Raw genomic sequence first — 20182 nt, 5'->3', positions numbered from 1 at the left:
CCGAAGTCCACAGGCGTGAGTGATATTGAGCCAGCCATGTCAAGCTGGCCATGCCCACCCAACCACGCCTACCTGGCCACACCCACCTGGCCCTTTGAGAGCAACCATAATGTAATGCTGATGTGGCCCTCAATGAAATTGAGTTTGAAACCCCTGTACTAAGCAGTAAGCTAGTGAGTTGATCAAAGTGAATTCACACAACATGTTAAATCAAAAATAGGTAAGTTACATATTGGCTTACTGTAATGTGTGTATTCAGCAGGTATTTTACCAATTATGATCTGCCCTCCTCCTAATGTCCAAGTATCTATGGACCATAAAATGCATTCTTCCCAAAGAAGAAGATGCTTGTTTCAAGGAGGAATAGAAGGTTATTGCCAGGAGAAGTGGAACAATTAAAAACAAAAGATGAGGTTTACCCCTGTTAGCTTCATCGTGTCTCATGACGTGGGACTTCACTCCTTCAAAAAGACTTTGGAGAGGAGGGATTTTTTGTAAAACAGAAAAGAAACCATAATGGTTTTTTTACGTATGCTGAGGACAGACTTGAAATAGCTTTGTCATTTTTTAAAATTCTGTGAATGCTAGCAAATCATGATGACATGGCAAAATTTGTTTTACGTAAATGATTGCAATGTTTAAAACTATTAGCCTTCCTTCCACATTGCTCTTTAAAGTATTTGAAATGAAGCCATCTTGAAACTTGTAGCTGATCTTGAATGTAGGCAGCATATTAGACTAAATTTCCCTGCATCATTAATCCTGACCTTTGTAGTGAAACATGAAGTTCCAAGTCCTTTATTGTATTCATAATTTGATTAAAATATCCAGGTACATCAAAAATGTATTCATTGTACAGATTTCAGATTTTATTGACATTCCCCAAGCCTGCAGCCAAGAGTTTTCATCTGCAGCTTGTTATCCAGCTGATGGAATAGATGACGTTTAAGATTCAGAGGTAGAGAACTAAGGTGATTAAGTCTTAATAGAGAATATCTTTGAGCAAAGCATAATAGAGTGGGATAGTGACATCTTCTCCCAAATGCAAGAGTGCCCTTCTCAGAAGGTAGGATGGAAGGACCTGGAACCTTGTAATATGCTTTAAAGTTCTTGAAGGGAAAAATTGGAGGGAGGCATGGTGGCAATGGTATTGAAAGGAAGATTATTGCCTCTAAGGATCAGCCATACTGTTTCATGTCAGGAGAGCTGAGTTTCTATGCCTATCCATTAGATAGACCAGACCAGGAAATCAACAGTCTTGTAAATGATTCTGCAGTACCTCCACCTTCTCATAGTTCAGTGAATTGGGCAAGTGTTGAGCCACTTCCAAATGTTACCTTGTTTTGTGACTAAAAAATGCTGCCGCCTCTTTTGCCTAGGTAACAGTTCCTGCATTTCTGCAGAATGACATCAAGGTCCTCTTCCTTACTCACTTTACTTCCTATATAGTGCTGTACTTGCTAAATGAGAGCATTGCTCATCTGACTGACTTCTCATGCCGGAACTTGTGCTATCTCCCCCAGGCTCTTTGGCCAGTGAACAACAACCCTAAGACTAAGGGATCTCTTTGCTGAGGCTAATTAGTACCATAAGACTATGGGATACAGTGTAATACAATCAGGGTTTGTATGTATCTTTTCAGAATCTGTGACTTGCAGTTCAGCCCAGTTCAGCTGTGGCGGTCGCATCAATCGTTGTATTGATATGTCCTGGCGGTGTGACTTGGAAGTGGATTGTGACAATGGCTCAGATGAAGACAACTGCCGTAAGTCAGAGCTGCATGACTTAGTGATGGAGGGATTGTGTCATAATGGCATCATAAAAGCAAATGGTGCCACGCTACTGTCACATTTAATGAAGGATGCTATGTTAATTATAGTAAAAGCAACAGGAATAGAGATTAGGAATTCTATTACTTTTAAAGATAAGAAAGAATGTGTCCTATTGTGTCTTGTAGACTTTGATTTTCAAATTCCATCAACCTTGCATTTTAGAGCATAGAAGCTAAAAGGTTACTTATTGCCATCTGCCATATTTATTAGTGGAGACTTCAAGGTTTTTGCAATCATCTGCTGCAGTCTATCTTGGACAGGTAAAAGAAAAACAGGAAGACAGTTTTGAATCCGTGAAAAATGGTGTGCACTTCAAGAAAAAGGCCTCTCAGTTGTTTAGCATAAAACATATATGGATGGTGTCCTGTTAAAGAGAAATTAATAACCCATTTGTAATGTTTGCATCCCATTGTAGATGTAGATTGTGACTGATAATCTTGTCTTCTGCCTTTTTAGCTCCTAAACGTTGTACAGATAATCAATTCCAATGCCAAAATGGGAATTGTATTACTTTTGATTTTCTCTGTGATGAAGATGATGACTGTGGCGATAGCAGTGATGAATTAGATTGTCGTGCGCCAACTTGCAATCCTGAAATGTTTCATTGCAATAGCTCAGAGTGCATCCCCAAGCTCTGGGCCTGCGACAATGAAGCAGACTGTAAAGATGAATCTGATGAATCACCCGAGGTCTGTGGGATCCAGCAGAGAGCCAGCAAAACCAATCCGTGCTCTCCATTGGAGTTCCACTGTGGGAGTGGCGAGTGCATCCACCAGCGCTGGCAGTGTGATGGAAGCTTTGACTGTAAGGACAAATCAGATGAGGCAAACTGTGGTAAGCATAAACTGAGCACTTCTGTGGACTCTCTGCAAAAACTAGGGGAGGTTACAATACACCAGGGGTGTCCAACCTTGGCAACTTTAAGCCTGGAGGACTTCAACTCCCAGAATTCCCCAGCCAGCAAAGCTGGCTGGGGAATTCTGGGAGTTGAAGTCCTCCAGGCTTAAAGTTGCCAAGGTTGGACACCCCTGCAATACACGATCCTTCACAGAAAGAGAAGTTTGGCTTGAAACTTTTGTGGCTAAAGAAGAGGGTAAAAAGGTCTATTATTTTAAGTTGCATGTTTTAAAGGGAGCTGGAACAAACTGCCTTGAGAGGCTTCAACAATACTTCAGAAGAAAGAAATAGGAATTAGAAGTTATTTTTAAATTTTAAAAAAATTGCCAGATACCCTGAGTAGAACAAGATGCTGCATGCATTCTCAAATCCAGACCCAAGCGACCCGGTTCTGGTAGTTGGAGATGCAAATTGACACTCTTGAGTAGCTTGGTTCCATGAGGTAAAATGAACTGTACTAATGTACTGTGTGTCAGGCAGAGCTAAATACTGGGTTGGCGTAGTGGTGTTTCTGTCTCTAAAGATCTTCTTGCTTTTGCCCAGTTAAAGCAACCTGCCGCCCTGATGAATTTCAGTGCAATGATGGGATGTGCATCCATGGGAGTTTGCAGTGCAACAAAGAACCTGACTGCAGAGACCTGAGTGATGAGGTCGGCTGTGTCAATGGTGAGCCCTGCCGATAGCTTTATGTAGGAGTCTGGAGAGCCAGGGATGGGGATGGGAAAGACAATTGTTCAGGGTGGAAGAGCCCAGGCCATGTTCTGTCTACAGTCCTGAGGTCCTCGGAGAAAGCTCCTCTGCAGGTCATTCAGAAAAGCAGGCAAACAAGAGAAGAGATGGTTGTGTGGGGTTACATTGGGATGGGCAGTGAGGAGAAGACTGATAATGGGTTTATTCATTCTTAAATGTTTGCCTGGATTAGCTTGTTATTTGACGAAAATGGAACTGAGTTTAATGCTTTACATTGCCTTGAGATGTCTTGTGGATGAAGTATAGTTTAGGTTTTTTTTTTTAAAAAAAGACAAAGAATAGTGTTTATTAAAATGTTAAATGCCTCTGCTCTCTTTTGTTGCTGCTCTTCTGCTTATCTTCACTTTCTGAACAGCTCTCCTAGAAAAGCCAAATGGAAGCTGCAAAGTGAGATTAAACAATACTTTTTACTTTTGCAACAGTGACAACTTGCAAGGGATCAAATGTATTTAAGTGCAGTTCTGGAGAATGTATCAGCATGGACAAGGTCTGCAATGGATTGAAAGACTGCAGGGACTGGTCAGACGAACCTCTTAAAGAGTGCCGTAAGTATTTAATATTCCCTGAATATGCTGCGGCTGCTAAACTGACCTTGACTGAATTCTCCCTCTATTACATTAAGCAAAGTCAGAGCTGGTACTTGGATAGCAAATCCCCAGAAATACTAGTTCTGTAAATTAGACCGGGAAGTCGAAAAAGCATCCAGGAAGAAGGCATTGTCAAACCAGTATTTTCCTATTGTTGCAAATAAATAAATAAATAATCTCTGCATGGGTATTGTGGAGCAGGACCAGAAGGGACCATCCTTTTGTTTTAGTTTGCTAAGCCTGCCTTGTTCTGCTTCAGATTAGAATTCCAGGTTCCTGAACCAGAATTAACCTTGGCAACTCAAGGCGGTTTACACAATGTAAAATCATATTTAAAATAAAAATAAAAACAATAAGAACTAACAAAAAGAATCAAATGAATTAGTAAAGTACAGTAGAACAAAATTTGGGGGGCGGGAGCCAACTCTCACACACACACCCCCCGACGTCAGTGGGTCACACTAGCCATTTGATGGGTTCCCTCCCTCTGGGTTCCCCAGGCCCGCTGGCAAAACCAGGTCTTCGGTTTCTTTCGGAATAGTATTAACTAGAGGGCCATTCTAATCTCTGGGGGAATGATGTTCCAGAGAGATGGAGCCACCACAGAGAAGGCCCTTCTAGGTCCCACCAGGTTTATCTCCCTCGGGTGGGACCCGCAGCATTCCCTGCCTCCTCGCTCTAATGGGTCGTATAGATGTCACTGGCAAGAGATGTTTCCTCAGATAACCTGGACCCAAGCCATGAAGGGCTTTAAAGGTGACAACCAACACCTTGAATTGCACCTGGTACCAAACTGGCAGTCAATGCAGCTCCTGCAGGAGAGGTGATACATGTGCACACCAGGGTCTGCACAAAACCATGCGGGCCGCTGCATTTTGCACCAACTGGAGCTTCCGGATGCTCTTCAAGGGTAGCCCCATGTAGAGCGCATTGCAATAATCAAGACAGGAAGTGACCAGGGCTTGAGTGACTGAGTAGGGACCTCTGATCCAGAAAAGGGTGTAACTGGTGCACAACCCGCAGTTCCACAAAGGCCCTCCGGGCCACGACCGCCACCTGCTCTTCAAACAGGAGTCGTGAGTCCAGGAGAACCCCCAGATAATGCACAGGGTCTGTTTGGGGTAGGGCCACCCCATCCAAGACTAAAGGTGGTAATTCTCTCTGAACCAACGAACCCCAGACCCAGAGCCACTCGGTCTTGCAAGGATTTAGTTTCAACCCGTTACTCCCCATCCAGTCCCTAACAGCCTCCAGGCATTGCAAGAGGGAGGACACAACAACACATAACTCACCACGGGCCGAGACATACAGCTGAGTATCATCAGTATATTGGTGATACCTCAGTCCATGGTGACTGATGATCTCACCGAGCGGTTTCATATAAATGTTGAACAGGAGCGGAGAGAGTACCGAGCCCTGCAGAACCCCGTAAAGCAGTAGGTGAGGGTTGGATCTCTCCCCTCCTATCAACACTGACTGAGAGCGGCCACAGAGGAAGGAAGTGAACCAAGACAGCACAAGTCCTCCCACTCCCATCCCCTGAAGTCGTCCCAGGAGAATCCCATGGTCAATGGTATCAAAAGCCGCCGAGACGTCAAGTAGAGCAAGGATGGAAGCACTACCCCCCATCCCGCTCCCGCCAGAGATCATCCAAAAATGCAACCAATGCTATTTCTGTCCCAAATCCAGGCCTGAATCCTGACTGGTAGGGGTCGAGATAATCCGTTTCATCCAGAAACCTCTGGAGCTACTGCGCAACCACCTTCTCAACAACCTTTCCCCAAAAGGGAAGATTGGAGACAGGTCGGAAATTATCCAACCTGGTGGAGTCCAGTGATGGCTTCTTAAGAGGGCGGACCACAGCCTCCTTAAAGTGCTGGGGCACCATCCCCTCCTGTAGAGAAGCATTAATCACCGCCAGAGTCCACCGGCTTGTCACCTCCTGGGAAGCTTTCACAAGCCAGGAGGGACATGGGTCTAAAATACAAATGCTCGTGCGCATACTCCCTAGGATCCTGTCCACTTCCTCAGGAGCAACAGGGTCAAATCGTTCCCAGATAACAGGGCAAGAACTGCCTCAGAAGCTTCCACCGGATCAGCAAGCACGCCAGCATCTAACTGGGAACAAAGTCAAGCGATTTTGTCTTCCAGAAAATATGCAAATTCCTCAGCGCGCCCCTTCAGGTGGACCTCAATCTCCTCCTTCCCTAAGAGGAGACGGCTCACCTTAAAGAGGGTTGCTGGGCGATTATCTGCAGATGCAATTAGTGTGGAGAAGTATTTACACTTCACCTCACCAATTGCCACAAGGTAGGCCTTAGTAGCAGCTCTTACCTGTGTTCGATCGAGTTCATCTCCTGTCTTCCGCCAGCGGAGCTCTAGATGTCTCCTCGTGTGTTTCATCCCTCTCAGTTCCTCTGTATACCAGAGCCTCAGTCACCTTCCTATTCTAAACAGTGACTAAGAGCTCGGCTGGACTGCATAATAGATCTGCAGTTATAATCCCCAGCTCCTTCTGGAACCTATCTGGGTCCATTAGTCGATGGGGGTGGACCAATCTAATAGGTCCTGCCTCCCTGCGGGGGGATGCAGCTTTTGAGAAACTCATTGCCACCAGACTGTGATCTGACCATGACAAGGGGACCAAGGAGAGGTCTACCAATTCCAGGTCACATAGACACTGCTCTTACAAGAACACCAAATCGGAAGTGTGACCACTATTACTAGTCGGGCTCTGGATAATCTTGGACAGGCCCATGGAAGTCATGGTTTCTATAAAATCTCGGGCTACCTCCAACCCCGACCCCAGAGAAGGCAGGTTGAAATCCCCCAGAACTATAAGCCTGGGGAATTCCACTGCCAGTCCTGCGGTGAGGTCCAGGAGCCCAGGTAGGGAAGCTGCCACACAGCAGGGAGGCTGGTATAGCAGCAGCAATCCCACCCTTGAGCCCAATCTAAGAAAAAGGGTCTCACAGCCGGGGACTTGTTGGACAGTGCCTCTGGAGGCTGCTAGAGATTCTCTGATAACAACAGCCACACCTCCTCCCCGGCCCTGAAGTCTAGACTGGTGCCATGCTCGATAACCCACTGGGCACATTTCTGCAAGAGGAATGCCTCTCTCTGGGCTCAGCCAAGTTTCAGTTAAACAAGCCAGATCAGCCTTCTCTTCGAGCATCAAATCAGCAATAAGGCTAGCCTTGTTGCAAGCTGATCTCACATTTAAAAGCAGCATTCTTAAGACCAGGGCAACCACTACAGATCAGGAAAATGAGGTGAGTGCAAAGGGGAAGAACATGAGATTGGTATTAAACACCGAGGTCGTGTTCCCCATGTCTGCCCTCTCCCTTGTCTCCCATATCTCCTGTTACTCGACACCACTGAAATAGGACGCCCTCCTCTGCCTTCCCTGAGAATCATTCCATCCCCCATCCCCAACATTCTTCTTTAAAAAGGGAAAAAAAGAAAAAATTACTTCCACTGACAGATTGTTGGGGGCAAGGTGAGCTTTACAGGCACATAGCATTTGCTCTCAGCGCTCTCAAACTCCCATCACCCCTTTTTGCTGCAGAGGGGTCACATACAGCTCCTCTTATCTCCTAATATAATCAGAATACATCCACTTGATGCATAAACAGCACCCTGCCCAGTTGCTCTCACCCACCAAGAAGGAAGCCAATCTCCCCCCCTCCCTCCAGCTCTCACCTGGGGGAAAGGGACCAACATAGTCTCATTCAACTTTTACCCCCAAGCAACCCTCCCAGGCCCGATCACAAAACACCCCCAAGAATGCAGAAGTAAAACTGTAAATGGTAGCTAGAAAAAAATAGCCAGAAAGGCTTGCCATGCTGCATTGGAAATTTAGTAGCTTTGTAGTCCTACAATGTCTCATGAAGTTAACAGTTCCAAGCTCCCACTTGTCAGTTAACCTCAGGAAACCCCAACGGCAGCCTGCCACTCTCCACAGTGTTATTAACCATGAGTAGGCCCAGCTGTCAACAAAGGCCAGAGAAGCTTGTCTCTTCTGTCAGCTCTGCCTCCATCAGATGACCCACACCATCAATTCAGATCTGCAGCTGCTGACTCTTGGGTTCTCTGTTGCCCATTTAGCTTTCTTTTCATTTCTCCCCTATTTTTTCATTTTATTACTTTATATTATTGTATTAGTTTTGTTTTCTTTTAAAACATTGCTAATAAAATTATATTAATTAAAAAGAATTTTAAAATTTCAAATTGCTTAGGAAATCTCTTTGTAAATGTATCCAAAGGTAAATCATTTTGCAAAACAATAAAGGTTTGCAGATATTTGAAAAGATTAAAAGAACTTCAAGATTGTTTCTCTGAGATCAGCTCTACAATATATTCTTCTGCTGTCTTTCCAGGAACGAATGAATGTTTGGCTAACAAGGGAGGTTGTTCCCATATATGCAATGACCTCAAAATTGGATATGAATGTTTATGCCCTGAAGGCTTCCAGCTGATTGATCAAAGAAAATGTGAAGGTAAGAACATCTTGACATTTAATTTTCTATAAGAAGCTTTTGATTTAATGCTAGTTTTCCCAACTTTTTATCCTCTGGATGTGTTGTTAATGTAATCCTCGTCTCCAGTAAGCATTGATAACAATGAGGATAAACAAAGATTTAAATTTAACTTATTTAGAGATGAAAATTCATATCTGATGAAGAGTCTATGGAGATTCTCAGTTATCCAGGTCATGGTTGTCCCAAAGGTGCTTTTTCAAGAGGCAACTGAACTTTCTCGTTTATCTTTAAAGACGTTTCAGTTCTCATCCAAGAAGCTTCTTCAGCTCTGACTGGATGGTGGGGAGTTGAAGGATTTATATTTCTTTATATATGTATATATTTTCTGCAAGGAATAGAAATCCTTCCGTTCCCCAGAACTGTACAAATAAACATGGATAGGAATCCTTGGCCTTCCTCTTTTGCTGGATACCATGAGGAACACCCTTGCTATCACCAAGCACATAAAGTCTTTCAACAAAAAATTGACCAGAGAAATGAGCTATTCTTTTGAATGCTTAGCAACATCATCTTGACTTTGTAGATATTGATGAGTGTCTCAACCCTGATGCCTGTAGTCAAGTCTGTGTGAACCTGAAAGGAAGCTATAAATGTGAATGTAAAGAAGGATATCAGATTGATCCATCTACTAAGGCTTGCAAAGCAATTGGTAAGTCTAGGATTCTGTCTGTGTAAAGTACTGGTGAAAGCTTTTGGAAATTTTTTTGACTGTTTTGTGTGTTTTGTATGTACTGTATATGTAAGAGAGGGTGGGGGGATTAATGGCCCTGGAGTCCTAGTGTCTCTGTTCTTCCTTTACAGGCACCATTGCTTACCTCTTTTTTACCAATCGCCATGAGGTCAGGAAAATGACATTAGACCGCAGCGAGTACATAAATCTGATCCCTCATCTTAAAGAAGCAGTGGCCTTAGATATGGAAATCAGCAACAATAAAATCTATTGGTCTGACAACTTTCACAAGAAAATATTCAGGTGAGTTAGCTAAAGCATGTGTGCTGCTTTTGTGATTGTTGAGTGAACCAATATAGCAAAGAAGCAAAATTGTCCTGGGAAAAGGAAATAATTCACCAGCATCCAAAAAGGTTCTGTAAACAGATTTGTGAGTTGATGTCTTGGAAAATTAACACTTCCCTGGGTGCAGTGAAGGCAGGTTGAGATCTCCCAATAGTTTAGGGAACTCTACTGTCACCTCAATAATTAGGATGAATGAATCTCCCACCTCTAATGCTGCTGCAGAGCAGGAAGAAACAATACACCTCCAGCAAGCCCTATTGCGTCTGCAGACTCAGTTGCACAAATAAGGTTTTCCGTCTGTTGTCTGCTGAGTAGTGCCTCTTGATGCCAGCAAAGTTTTGTGGATGACAATAGCTCCTCCTCGGGACTATAGATGGTGCCAAAGCCAACCATCTAGTGGCAAATCCCAAACATCCCAGATGACTTGGCAAATTTTTAGAGTTCCTCAGCCACCTCAGTAATCCCATTTCCATCCATCCTATTCTTGTTAGAGACAGAAGAGACACAAGCAATGCCCAACCCTGGTTCTCACCCAAGGTGCAGCCTTTCAGGCCCTTAACCAAACTTTGAAAGGCCTTGATATTCTTACATGAACAAGGGAGACAATGATGATAGGATCCATTGTTATTGTCCCAAATCACATTCTCACGGATCCAGTCTGTGTTAAAAAGTACATGCAGCAAGAGTTAACTTGTCCTAAAATACCTTCTCCTTAACTTTGATGTCACAGAGAAGAATCCATATTCTAAAGCTGAGTAAAACTTTCTCTACTGGTTAGCAAGGTTCATTAATTAATTGTTTCAGAATTATTGATGGGAAGTATATGAAAAATAGATGCAATTTGCCCACTAATCCTGCACCCAGCAAATGCTGCCATTGTGCAGCTTTTATTTCAATGAGGCTTCTCTGTTTGTCTTCCATACAGTACCCCAATTGATAAGGCTGGTGACCATTCCCACCATACCACTGTGATTAGCAGTGGCATCAAGGTTCCAGATGGCCTCGCTGTTGACTGGGTGCATCACAATATTTACTGGACTGACTCTGGCCTAGGCACCATCTCTGTGGCCAACAGTGAAGGGTTGAAGAGGAAGACTCTGATCAAGGAGATTGGTGCCAAACCACGTGCCATTGTGGTGGATCCAGTCCATGGGTATGAGTCTTCTTGGAATATTTATTGTTGGAAAAATGAGAGTGACCAAGTCCTTTTCTGTGGGAACATACTGTAGAAATGGCTTCAGAATGATTAAGGAGAAGGCCCTGTGGCTTAATAGAAAAAAGGACATACTTGCATGAAGAAGATCCTAGACTAAGCCCCTGGCATCTTCACTAGATTCTGGGAAAAGTCCTACTTAAACCTGGGCAACCAAGGTAGACCAATTCAGCAGTCTCTATAAAGACTGTTTGTTACATCTTAGATCTGAAATTTTAGGACAGCACAAGCTGGCTATTATTTCTTCTTGTGATGAAATATCACAAATGTTAGAATTGTGGGAGCAGGAAAGGCTATTGGGAGAAACAGACTTGGGTAGACTAAGGAAAAATGGTATTGGGATACAGATTCAGGATGGTGATGAGTTTTGCAACTGTGGATGAATTGATTTAAATGGACTTCTAGCTTTAATTGTCCCTTTCTCCTCTTCCTTGGTAGGTTCATGTACTGGACTGACTGGGGAATGTCTGCTAAAATTGCCAAAAGTGGTCTGAATGGAGTGGACAGCTTCCCCTTGGTGAAAGAAGGCATTCAGTGGCCTAATGGAATAACATTAGGTATGTCCTGCATAGCTGAGAACAATACCACTTCAGAAGACAATATGGTTCTGTTCATTTATATCTAAAGAGATAGACTTTTCTTTCTGAGTTTTATGTTGCTTGGCTACTGCTATTTGTTCCCTTCCCTAGCAATCATTTGCCTCATTAGAGAAGCATAATACAGTTTTGTAAACTCTTCCCCCATTACTAATGTTGGACAGTCTTGGGTTGGAGGCAAGCAAGGCAGCTCAGGACATGGCTGGATAGTGAATCCTAACCCAGAGAATCTGCTTTTTCTAATGGATTCATACTTGTTGTCCAGTATTTGCCTGAAGAACAAATATGACATGGTGCCCTTTTTCTATTTTAGAACATAATTCCAGTACTCCTTGAGTTTAGATTTAAAGGAATCCAAACCATATGAAGGGAGTCAAGTTTTTCTTTGTGAATTTGCTTTGAGGGCAGATTTCTCGGTAGTAGTATGAAAATGAAAATATGAGTTGTTTGGGTTGTTTGGGTCAAAGTGTTTCTGATATCAAAAGCAGTTTAGGAGACCTTAAGGGAGACAAAGGTCAGAAACTGACCTTTAAATAAATGAGCAATTCAGCAGTCTGACTTGGAAATGTTGGTTCCCCCAAAAAATTGCCTCATGTGACCCATTTTCTATCCTAGACTGCTATGGCTTGATGGAGGGTTTTTTTCTTTGTGTTGGAACAAAATGTGTAGAATGTTGCTGCGTATCATGTTAACATCTTTCTTCTGTATTAGATCTGATTACCCATCGCCTTTATTGGGTAGACTCCAAATATCACTCGGTCTCCAGTATTGATGTGAATGGGGGAAACAGAAGGACTGTCCTTGTGGATGAAGAGATGTTGGCTCACCCTTTTGGCATTGCAGTCTTTGAGGTATTGTAGGTCGCTAACATAGTTCTGAATTTTTGACAATACAGGTAGTCCTCGAGTTATGACCACAATTGAGCCCAAAATTTATGTTGCTAAGTGAAACATTTGTTAAGTGAGTTTTACAACTTTTCTTGTCATAATTGTTAAGTGAATCACTGCAGCTAGTAACATGGTTGTTAAGTGAATCCGGCTTCACCATTGACTTTGCTTATCAGAAGTAAGTGTGAAAAATGGTCTTAAGTCACTTTTTTCAGTGCTGTTGTAACTTTGAACGGTCACTAAATGAACTGTTGTAAGTCAAGGACTACCTGTACCAAATAGCGATGCTTGGTTGCTTGAATAAGATACTTGCCCTTAGATGGAATTTAGTTGTAACATCTTTTTCCTGGTTTATAATCAAAGAACCATCATCCCCACCATCAGATCAGTAGAGATGAGGGGACAGAAATAATAATTGTAAACCCCAGACCAATTTAAATACACATAACCCATCCTGTTGCAGGAATATTTAAAAAGTTGCTAGCATTTCTAAAAGCCAATAAATAGATTATAAGATTATAAAGAACGAATAGAAGAATTGGCAGTGGAAATTCTAATTTTATGCATCTGGGATGCACTTGAGGAAGGCTGTCAAATTGTCAAAAGCATGGATTTCTTGATAAAAATCTAGACCAGGTTTACCTCTCCAGATATTAATTAATTGTAACTCCCATCAGCATGAAGAGTAGAGAGGGATGTTTGACAATTCATCAGCATCTTTATGACCACAGAACTCCTATTCTTGCGTATACTTTTGATATAAACAAAATAAACATGATTAAAACCGACTTTCTATTGCATTTAAAGTTTGTTTTAAAACCTAAAGCAATTTATTTACATGTTAGAAGGAGCCAATTTATCAGCAAATTTTAGACCTGTTAATCCCCCCCTACTCCTCCTTAACTGAATGAATTCCGCTTTTGTCTTGGGAACCTGTAGTGTCTGGATAACTTTGGAAGAGTGGAATACAGTTACAGGTAGTGGTCCACAAAATTCATTGTCCAAATTAACCCCTTATCCAGGATAAAGTGTTCTGGACAGATGTCTTAAATGAAGCCATCTATAGTGCCAACCGCCGAACTGGCTCCAATATTGTGAAAGTGGCAGACAATCTCTTTTCACCGGAGGATTTGGCACTGTTTCATTCTGTGCAGCAACCAAAAGGTAAGATGTCTCTTCTTTTTTCTTAGTTTAAGTTTAAGGGCTGACCTTGGTTAGTTATTTGGGTCACTACCTAAAACCGGATAACTTTGTTTTTTATAAATATCACCATTTAACTTGTCCATAGCTTGTGAAATCTTATCTGAAAGAAAAGGGCTTGTCTCTTTTTCAGGTACAAATTGGTGTGAGAAGAATGGCATCCCCAATGGAGGCTGTCAGTACCTTTGCCTTCCCTGTCCCCAAATCACTCTCCTCTCCGCCAAGTACACCTGTGTCTGCCCTGATGGCATGCACCTGGACACCAACATGAGAAACTGCACCCAAGGTACAGAGGCGGAGGGGACAAAGCCAGGGTCATTTTATGGAGCATGGAGGAAACTGCAAAAGTATAATGCTGCCTTGCATGGCAATATTGAATAGCAGTTTCTTCTACCATTCAGATCCTGTTACACCTGATACCCCAACTGTGGCTGCTGCAACAGTGCACTCTCCTAAGATTTCACCTACAGCATGGCTACTATCTACAAGTAGGACTCCAACTCAGAAAACTGATCATCTGCCTGCAGATATGCTGAATAATGTTGTTACCAGCATCCCAGAACATAGCACTCATGAGATGGTCACTCTGTCCCAGCAAGGTGAGAGGCTTCTCTTTCATCCAGGGATCCTGGATATAATCCCTTTACCTTTCAGTGCGAAACCAGTTATCATCACTTACTACCATTTGCCTGACAATTGACTGGCAGCCATTGAAAAGATACAAGAAATCTATCCCGAAAATAAAACATTGGTTCCATCTTGCTAAAAATATTTTCCATGCATTAGTTAAGATTTTGTAGTCTTGGAATAAGATCTCTGTAGTGAAAATGTAGTGTTAGAAGTTACCTACCCCGAGTGGAGAAAGCTTGGCATGAATCTGTTCTGCAACTGAAGGAGGTTTCAAAATGGAGGACAGGTGATCGTCCCCTTCCTTTTCCATAGAAATGTAGTACATACTATGTTGGAGGAGTTAACTTTAGCCTCTTGTGTTTCTTCCCTCCGTAGTTCGAAATGGCATTGCTGCAGAAACAGATGGGACAGAACGGAGGGGTCCATCAGCACTGGCTATTGTTCTTCCTCTGGGTAAGTTTCCCATTTCAGAAGAAGTCCCTGCTTGTGGGCAGGAGGAGAGAAAGATGTTCTAACTCACAGTGGTTAATATCTTTAATTAATGGCCATTACAAAGAATAAGCATTTTGCTCAGAAGACATATTAATGAAATTACTAATTATGATTTGATCTGCAGTTTTTACATGTATAACTAGTATGTTCCTTGTTCTAAGCCAGGGGTATCAAACTCTATTGAGGGCCACATCAGGATTATGTTTGACCTTGGGGGGCCAGGGATGGGCATGACCAGCTCAATGTCATTCATCAAGACTCTGTTTTTGACTGCAACAGCCTTCTGCAGCCCTCTGCCAGCGAAAACAGATCCGGCCCCCCAGGCCTTGAGTTTGATACCCAGTTCTAAGCTATTGTGATGGATTCGCTTAAAATGATGTGTCTTCTTGGGGGTGGGTTTCATTTCAGCACTCATTAGTTTAGTCTCTTTTGGGATTTTCCTCATTTGGAAGAATTGGCGTCTCAAGAACATCAACAGTATCAATTTTGATAACCCTGTTTATCAGAAGACAACTGAGGATGAAATTCATATCTGTCAGAGCCAGGAAGGATATACATACCCATCGGTAAGCCAACATTCAAGATAAAAGCTTCCACAGGGCAGTTGGTGGGGCAACATTGAGCTATATTTCCAAATTAATGCCAAGATACATGGCTTCCTTCACTTGCTTTGCAAGTAGTCCTTGATGTATAATGGCAATTGGGGGCAGAATTGTTTCTGCTATGCAATGCAGTTGTAAAGTGAAACCATTTTGCGTAGTGTCTGCAATCTAAGATGTCCCAGTTGCCATCATTAAGTGAATGCCCTGGTCATTAGATAAGGCAGCCCTCTACAGATGGCAGCAGCTTGCAATCTTCCCTGCCTTTTTCCCCACTGACTTTCTGGGAAACACCAACATGGAAGATTGAGGTGCTTGGCAACTGGTCACAAGTTGCAAAGAATCTAATTGCAATCACAGGAGCACTGCAGTAGCCTAATTTTGGGGACTGAATGTAAGTCCCTTTGTTCAGTACTTTGAACACTTGCAGAATGAATGGTTGTAAGTCAAACTGTTGCTAACCCAGCTTGATTTAGTCTTGTGGGCACAGAAAATGCCGTCAATAATGTTTTGCTTAAATTGGAGAGTAGAAACTGAGATAGATACTTAAACTTCCAGTTTATGCAAGTTTCTTAACAAAAAGTTCATATTAGTTGAACTAGAATTTAGATGTTTCAAATCCATGGCATGTACAGAATATAAATGGAATATGTAGTCGTTCTTAATCTGAATTCTGTTAAACAAGTACCAATGTTCTATCAAATAGATACCTTTTTTTTTTTTTTAGAGTTGCACAAGTCAGCCCTTTGATACTAAAAAAAAAGATCATTTAAAAAGTATTTTAAGTGCAGCCTAAAATTTTGCAGTGTCAAACTGTTACATTAATTCAAAAATTCTGAGCTTACCAATTGTCTTTTATAGCACACCCTCCACTGCCAATAACCCATTCATTTCTCTTTTTAGAAATATGGGAGTAAAGCAAACAGTTTTGGTTCCATTCTTACTGAACCATCCTTACTGAAGGCAGATGAAATTTATTCAAAGGAATTGTTGGTTTGCTCCAAATGATGAATTAACTACATTACTGTAATTCATTTACCAGTACATTAAAGTTTTGGTTTGCTAAAAAAAGTAACTTCATGACGGTTCCAGCCCTTGGAAGCTGGTGTTCAGTTCCCTAACTTGGTTTCATACCTTTCCTATAGTCCAGTATTCTATAAAATAGAAAATGCTTTCTTTCCAAAGTGCTTAACATCTCTTTTGAACTGTCAATGATTGTCCTATATTTATGAATCTATAGCTTTCCAAAGTTGAAACAGTTCTTAAGATCTCCTGAAAGCTGAGTAAAGTGGGTGAAGTTGCAGAACTTAGTTTGTCCTCTACTATTAAAGGTGGGAGAGAAAATGCCATATAAAACTTGGTTGGCAAAAATTTGACATCAAGATTTTCTGAACCCATTCCACTTAACGCACCTCAATGGTTGTTTTCTTCATTCCACATCTTTCTTTTAGAGACAAATGGTCAGTCTAGAAGATGATGCAGCATGAAATTGCCTCTACACCTCAAGTGCCTCTCTCAGGAGTTTGCTGCTTATTTTCTGGGAAGAAGAACACAAATGGTCTGGCTTCAGTTCTCTCCCAGGCATCCAATACTACTCCCTGAGTGACTTGATGGATTGTTCCCACTCTCCTTTATTTTTTTAAGAAGGGCGGGGCCTTTGTCAGCTTCCAGTTTATCAGGACATTGAGCAATTTATGGCATTGTTGGGTTTTTATTGTGCCCAATGCTAACAGGACACTGGTATCTCTGATATGCCCTGGGTCTCCTTAATCTGACATGGTAAGACTATTCCTAAGTGTGGAAAACAGGGATTCAACAAAGAGAAGTTCTTCTCTGGATGCAAGTTTGGGTGTGGTGAGGTCTCCCTGTGGAGAGATCTTTATGCCCCAATTTTTTTACACATGAAGCGAGCTTGGAAAGTTTGAGAATCTAAATCTAATTTGAGACAGGAAGCCAAAGTCACCTAATCCACAAGCTTCTAGATGCCACCTTTCTTCCCAAACTAGACCAGAGGAGTTTTAAAAACGGATCGCATCATCCATGTGTCAACAAAAAACATTGACTTTCCTCCAAAGGAAAAAGTTCAAGGTATTGGATCTGTTGTGAATCTCCCTGTTGGTTCAGGGTTGCCTGTTTTCTTCCAGCTTTCCCTGTCCAACCTACCATGCACTTTTATTTGTTGGTTTATTTTGTGATCTACATAGCCTGTAATCTTGTATAACAATATTTGCACTTGATTGTTTTCCTTGCCTCTCTGGTCACCTGTGTCCAGAAAGTAAGAGGGTGGAAAAAACTAAACCAATGACACAAACGGGCTGACTGTGAAAATGGGGTTGTTGCTTTTGCTTGGTGCTGGGCCTCTTGTGCCTTTAGTGCAGATAAACAAAAAAAGGGCAATAGACTGCTGGCCAAAAAACAGGAATTGGAAGCCATTTTTTTCATAATCCGTCTAAAGTCACTTCTGTACTGTTGCCTTAATGCTGCATCTCTCTTTTCTTCAGTGTTACCTTTTTATACTTGTATCCCTTCCCTTTCTAAAGGAAATGTTTTTTATACTGGAAGGGAGATGCACAATGGATTATTCCTTTTCCACTAAGTTGTAGCCCAGAATCAATTTCATGTAGAGTAGAAAGAACCTATCCTAGATGTGTCACTTTCTATAGTTGAAGGCAGTCTCTGTCACACATTCTGAAGTGGGTTAAAACTAAGCGTATTTGCTGTTTGGCAACTGAATTTTCTGAAATGGTAAACAATATATTGACCACTTGCTAGTTTTAAAATACTGGTATTGATACTTACAGAGAAGTAGAATTAGGATATAAATATAAAAGAACTGCTTATTAATATAACCTTTCTCATTCCATCTCAGAAATAGAAATTGTGCATCCTGTCTCCCTTCAATAATCTAACAATCATTGACTAGAATAATGAGGGTTTTTTGTTCTTGGCCTGACACTTCTAATTCCCTTCCCTTTGAGAGGAAAAGCACTAAATGCAAGGAGGGAGCCCTCAGACCTTTTGTCCTAAAGCTGTGAAAGATCCCAACCTCTTTCGCATAGTATAGAGTATGTAAATAATGTATGTGGTCTATGTTCGTATAGATTTCCTTTGCACAAAAGTTGCCTTGTCTATTTGTATATATGTTCACAAAAACATGACGTATTTATTTATATGTTTATATTATTGAAGTTATTAATTGGCCTTTATTTCTGTCCCACCTCACATTGCCATATCATTCTCATTCTTTTCCCTTCCACAAAAACTGCTTCTCGTGTATCTACGTTTATGTGTATGATGTAAATGTTGTGTTCCTATTTAAAGTAAGCCTGACAGGGTGAACACAGTACAGTATACAACATACACGTTTGTGGAAGTGTACTTTTCAAAGAGAACACAAGATCTATTGCTACTTTACATGGTTTGGACCTCCTCCCTGAGACTGTTGGTTTGAGTCACAGAGTATTTTTGCTCTCCTACTGGTGCTCTACCTCGTAGCGAGAAACTGATACCAAATGAATAGTTAATTCTGTCTTCTGCAAGATTTATGATTCTAGTAAACTTAGAAGAATTATATCTCCCTTAGATTTAACTGATTGACAGCATTTTCATAACTATGGCACTGCATGTTTTTGTCATTGTCCTCTGTTGCCCAGGTCGCTCTGGGTTAGCAGAATTGACTACAGCTGGAGGCAGTTGGGAATCCATTGGTTTTGGTTCTGGCGCCTTTTGCTGTTGCACTGTGAATTTGTAAACTTTTAATTGTGCATCACTATTAGAATTGCATGTGAATGATCGTGAGGGTCAACCAAAATTTCTAACGATCAATAATAAGGTTCTGTTTCTACATCTTCAAAAAAAGGCCAGAAAATATAATGTAATAATTTAGGGGCCTTAAATAAACTTTGAATGTTTTTAGGGTATTAAACATCATCATAGATGCTTTTTCTGAAATCGATCATCTTGATAAATTGTTTTAAAGTAAAAGAAATCACAAGGTTGATGGAAGGGGTGCCTCCTGTGAGAAACTCTTCTCTTGGAGTGCTAAAGCAGCAGCTTTAATATTTTAACCTCTGTCAAAGTAATTGTTCATTAAAACGACAATCCTTGTGAAAAGTCTCACCAATTGGAGGCTGAAGCGTCAAAACAGTCTAGGCATATTCAGTTGGGTTTTCTTTATTTTGTTGTGTTCTAAAATTTGCAAATTTTTACTCAAGCATCAGTTATGTGCTACTGTGGACAAAAGTGTAGATTTGGGGAGTATTAGGCCATTTTTTCCCTTACAGCAATCTAGAACTCTGTTCTAATTATTCTCATGCATCTGTATGATATGATTAGCCCGAGCTGAAGAATAGAACCTTAGGGTGAAACTGTGTTTTCATTTTATGAAACTAGAATCTTTTCAGCCTATAACTCATGAGCCACACACTTAACAAACTTGTTCTGGTCCCTGGAAATCAGTTAGGTTTCAGGGTGTTTGTTAAATCTCAGTGAGTTTTTTGAGTTGAAACTTTTTTTCAAAAGCAGAAAAATTTGTGGAGATAATTAGGAATGGGTGGGATGCTGAAGAAAATTGCTAGCCTTTGCTTTGTTCACTTGCCTCTGGTGTGATGGAAGGTTGAAGAATGACTTGGAATGCAGTGGATGGCAGGGTTCTCCCTTCATGCTTGCATGCATTGATGCCTTCCTGATTGAGGCAAAGGAAATGCAGGTTAAGTTATTTTAATTGGATAGATAAACTGGTTTTATATGTAAACATCTGACAAGTAAATTGTACCTTTACAGATTCATTGAGCTTTATTTTTTTAAATATTAAACATGCCTCTCTTGAAATTTATGGGGTACTTTCCCACATATTGAATGAATTTAATAAATATTTAAATATGTTGAAAGGGTTTCATGCTTCTTTTTGAATTTCAGTATAAGTGTTGACTTGGGGGAGGAGT

The 20182-nt window shown here is 41.4% G+C and overlaps 1 protein-coding gene and 1 pseudogene across 1 annotated transcript in view; one reads left to right on the top strand and one right to left on the bottom strand.

Moving 5' to 3' along the window:
- Window positions 1–20128, top strand: part of LDLR (low density lipoprotein receptor) — a 28098-nt gene extending 7970 nt beyond the window's left edge. The window contains exons 3-18 of the mRNA XM_087957085.1: window positions 1643–1765; window positions 2289–2666; window positions 3273–3395; window positions 3902–4024; window positions 8446–8565; window positions 9131–9256; window positions 9409–9580; window positions 10548–10775; window positions 11274–11392; window positions 12143–12282; window positions 13341–13482; window positions 13652–13804; window positions 13920–14117; window positions 14524–14601; window positions 15049–15206; window positions 16691–20128. Coding sequence (XP_087813211.1) covers window positions 1643–1765; window positions 2289–2666; window positions 3273–3395; window positions 3902–4024; window positions 8446–8565; window positions 9131–9256; window positions 9409–9580; window positions 10548–10775; window positions 11274–11392; window positions 12143–12282; window positions 13341–13482; window positions 13652–13804; window positions 13920–14117; window positions 14524–14601; window positions 15049–15206; window positions 16691–16726 — 2417 coding nt within the window. The 3' untranslated portion in view covers window positions 16727–20128. The remainder of the gene's footprint in view (window positions 1–1642; window positions 1766–2288; window positions 2667–3272; window positions 3396–3901; window positions 4025–8445; window positions 8566–9130; window positions 9257–9408; window positions 9581–10547; window positions 10776–11273; window positions 11393–12142; window positions 12283–13340; window positions 13483–13651; window positions 13805–13919; window positions 14118–14523; window positions 14602–15048; window positions 15207–16690) is intronic.
- Window positions 6516–7307, bottom strand: LOC148132362 (uncharacterized; annotated as a pseudogene).
- Window positions 20129–20182: the final 54 nt, after the last annotated feature.

Source organism: Notechis scutatus, chromosome 2 (genome assembly GCF_049901735.1).
Source record: "Notechis scutatus isolate UNSWTSFEM ecotype Mainland chromosome 2, rNotScu1.2, whole genome shotgun sequence".
Lineage (NCBI taxonomy): Eukaryota > Metazoa > Chordata > Lepidosauria > Squamata > Elapidae > Notechis > Notechis scutatus.
The sequence above is the reverse complement of the archived record's forward strand: the minus strand, read 5'-3'. Positions and strand labels throughout refer to the sequence as shown.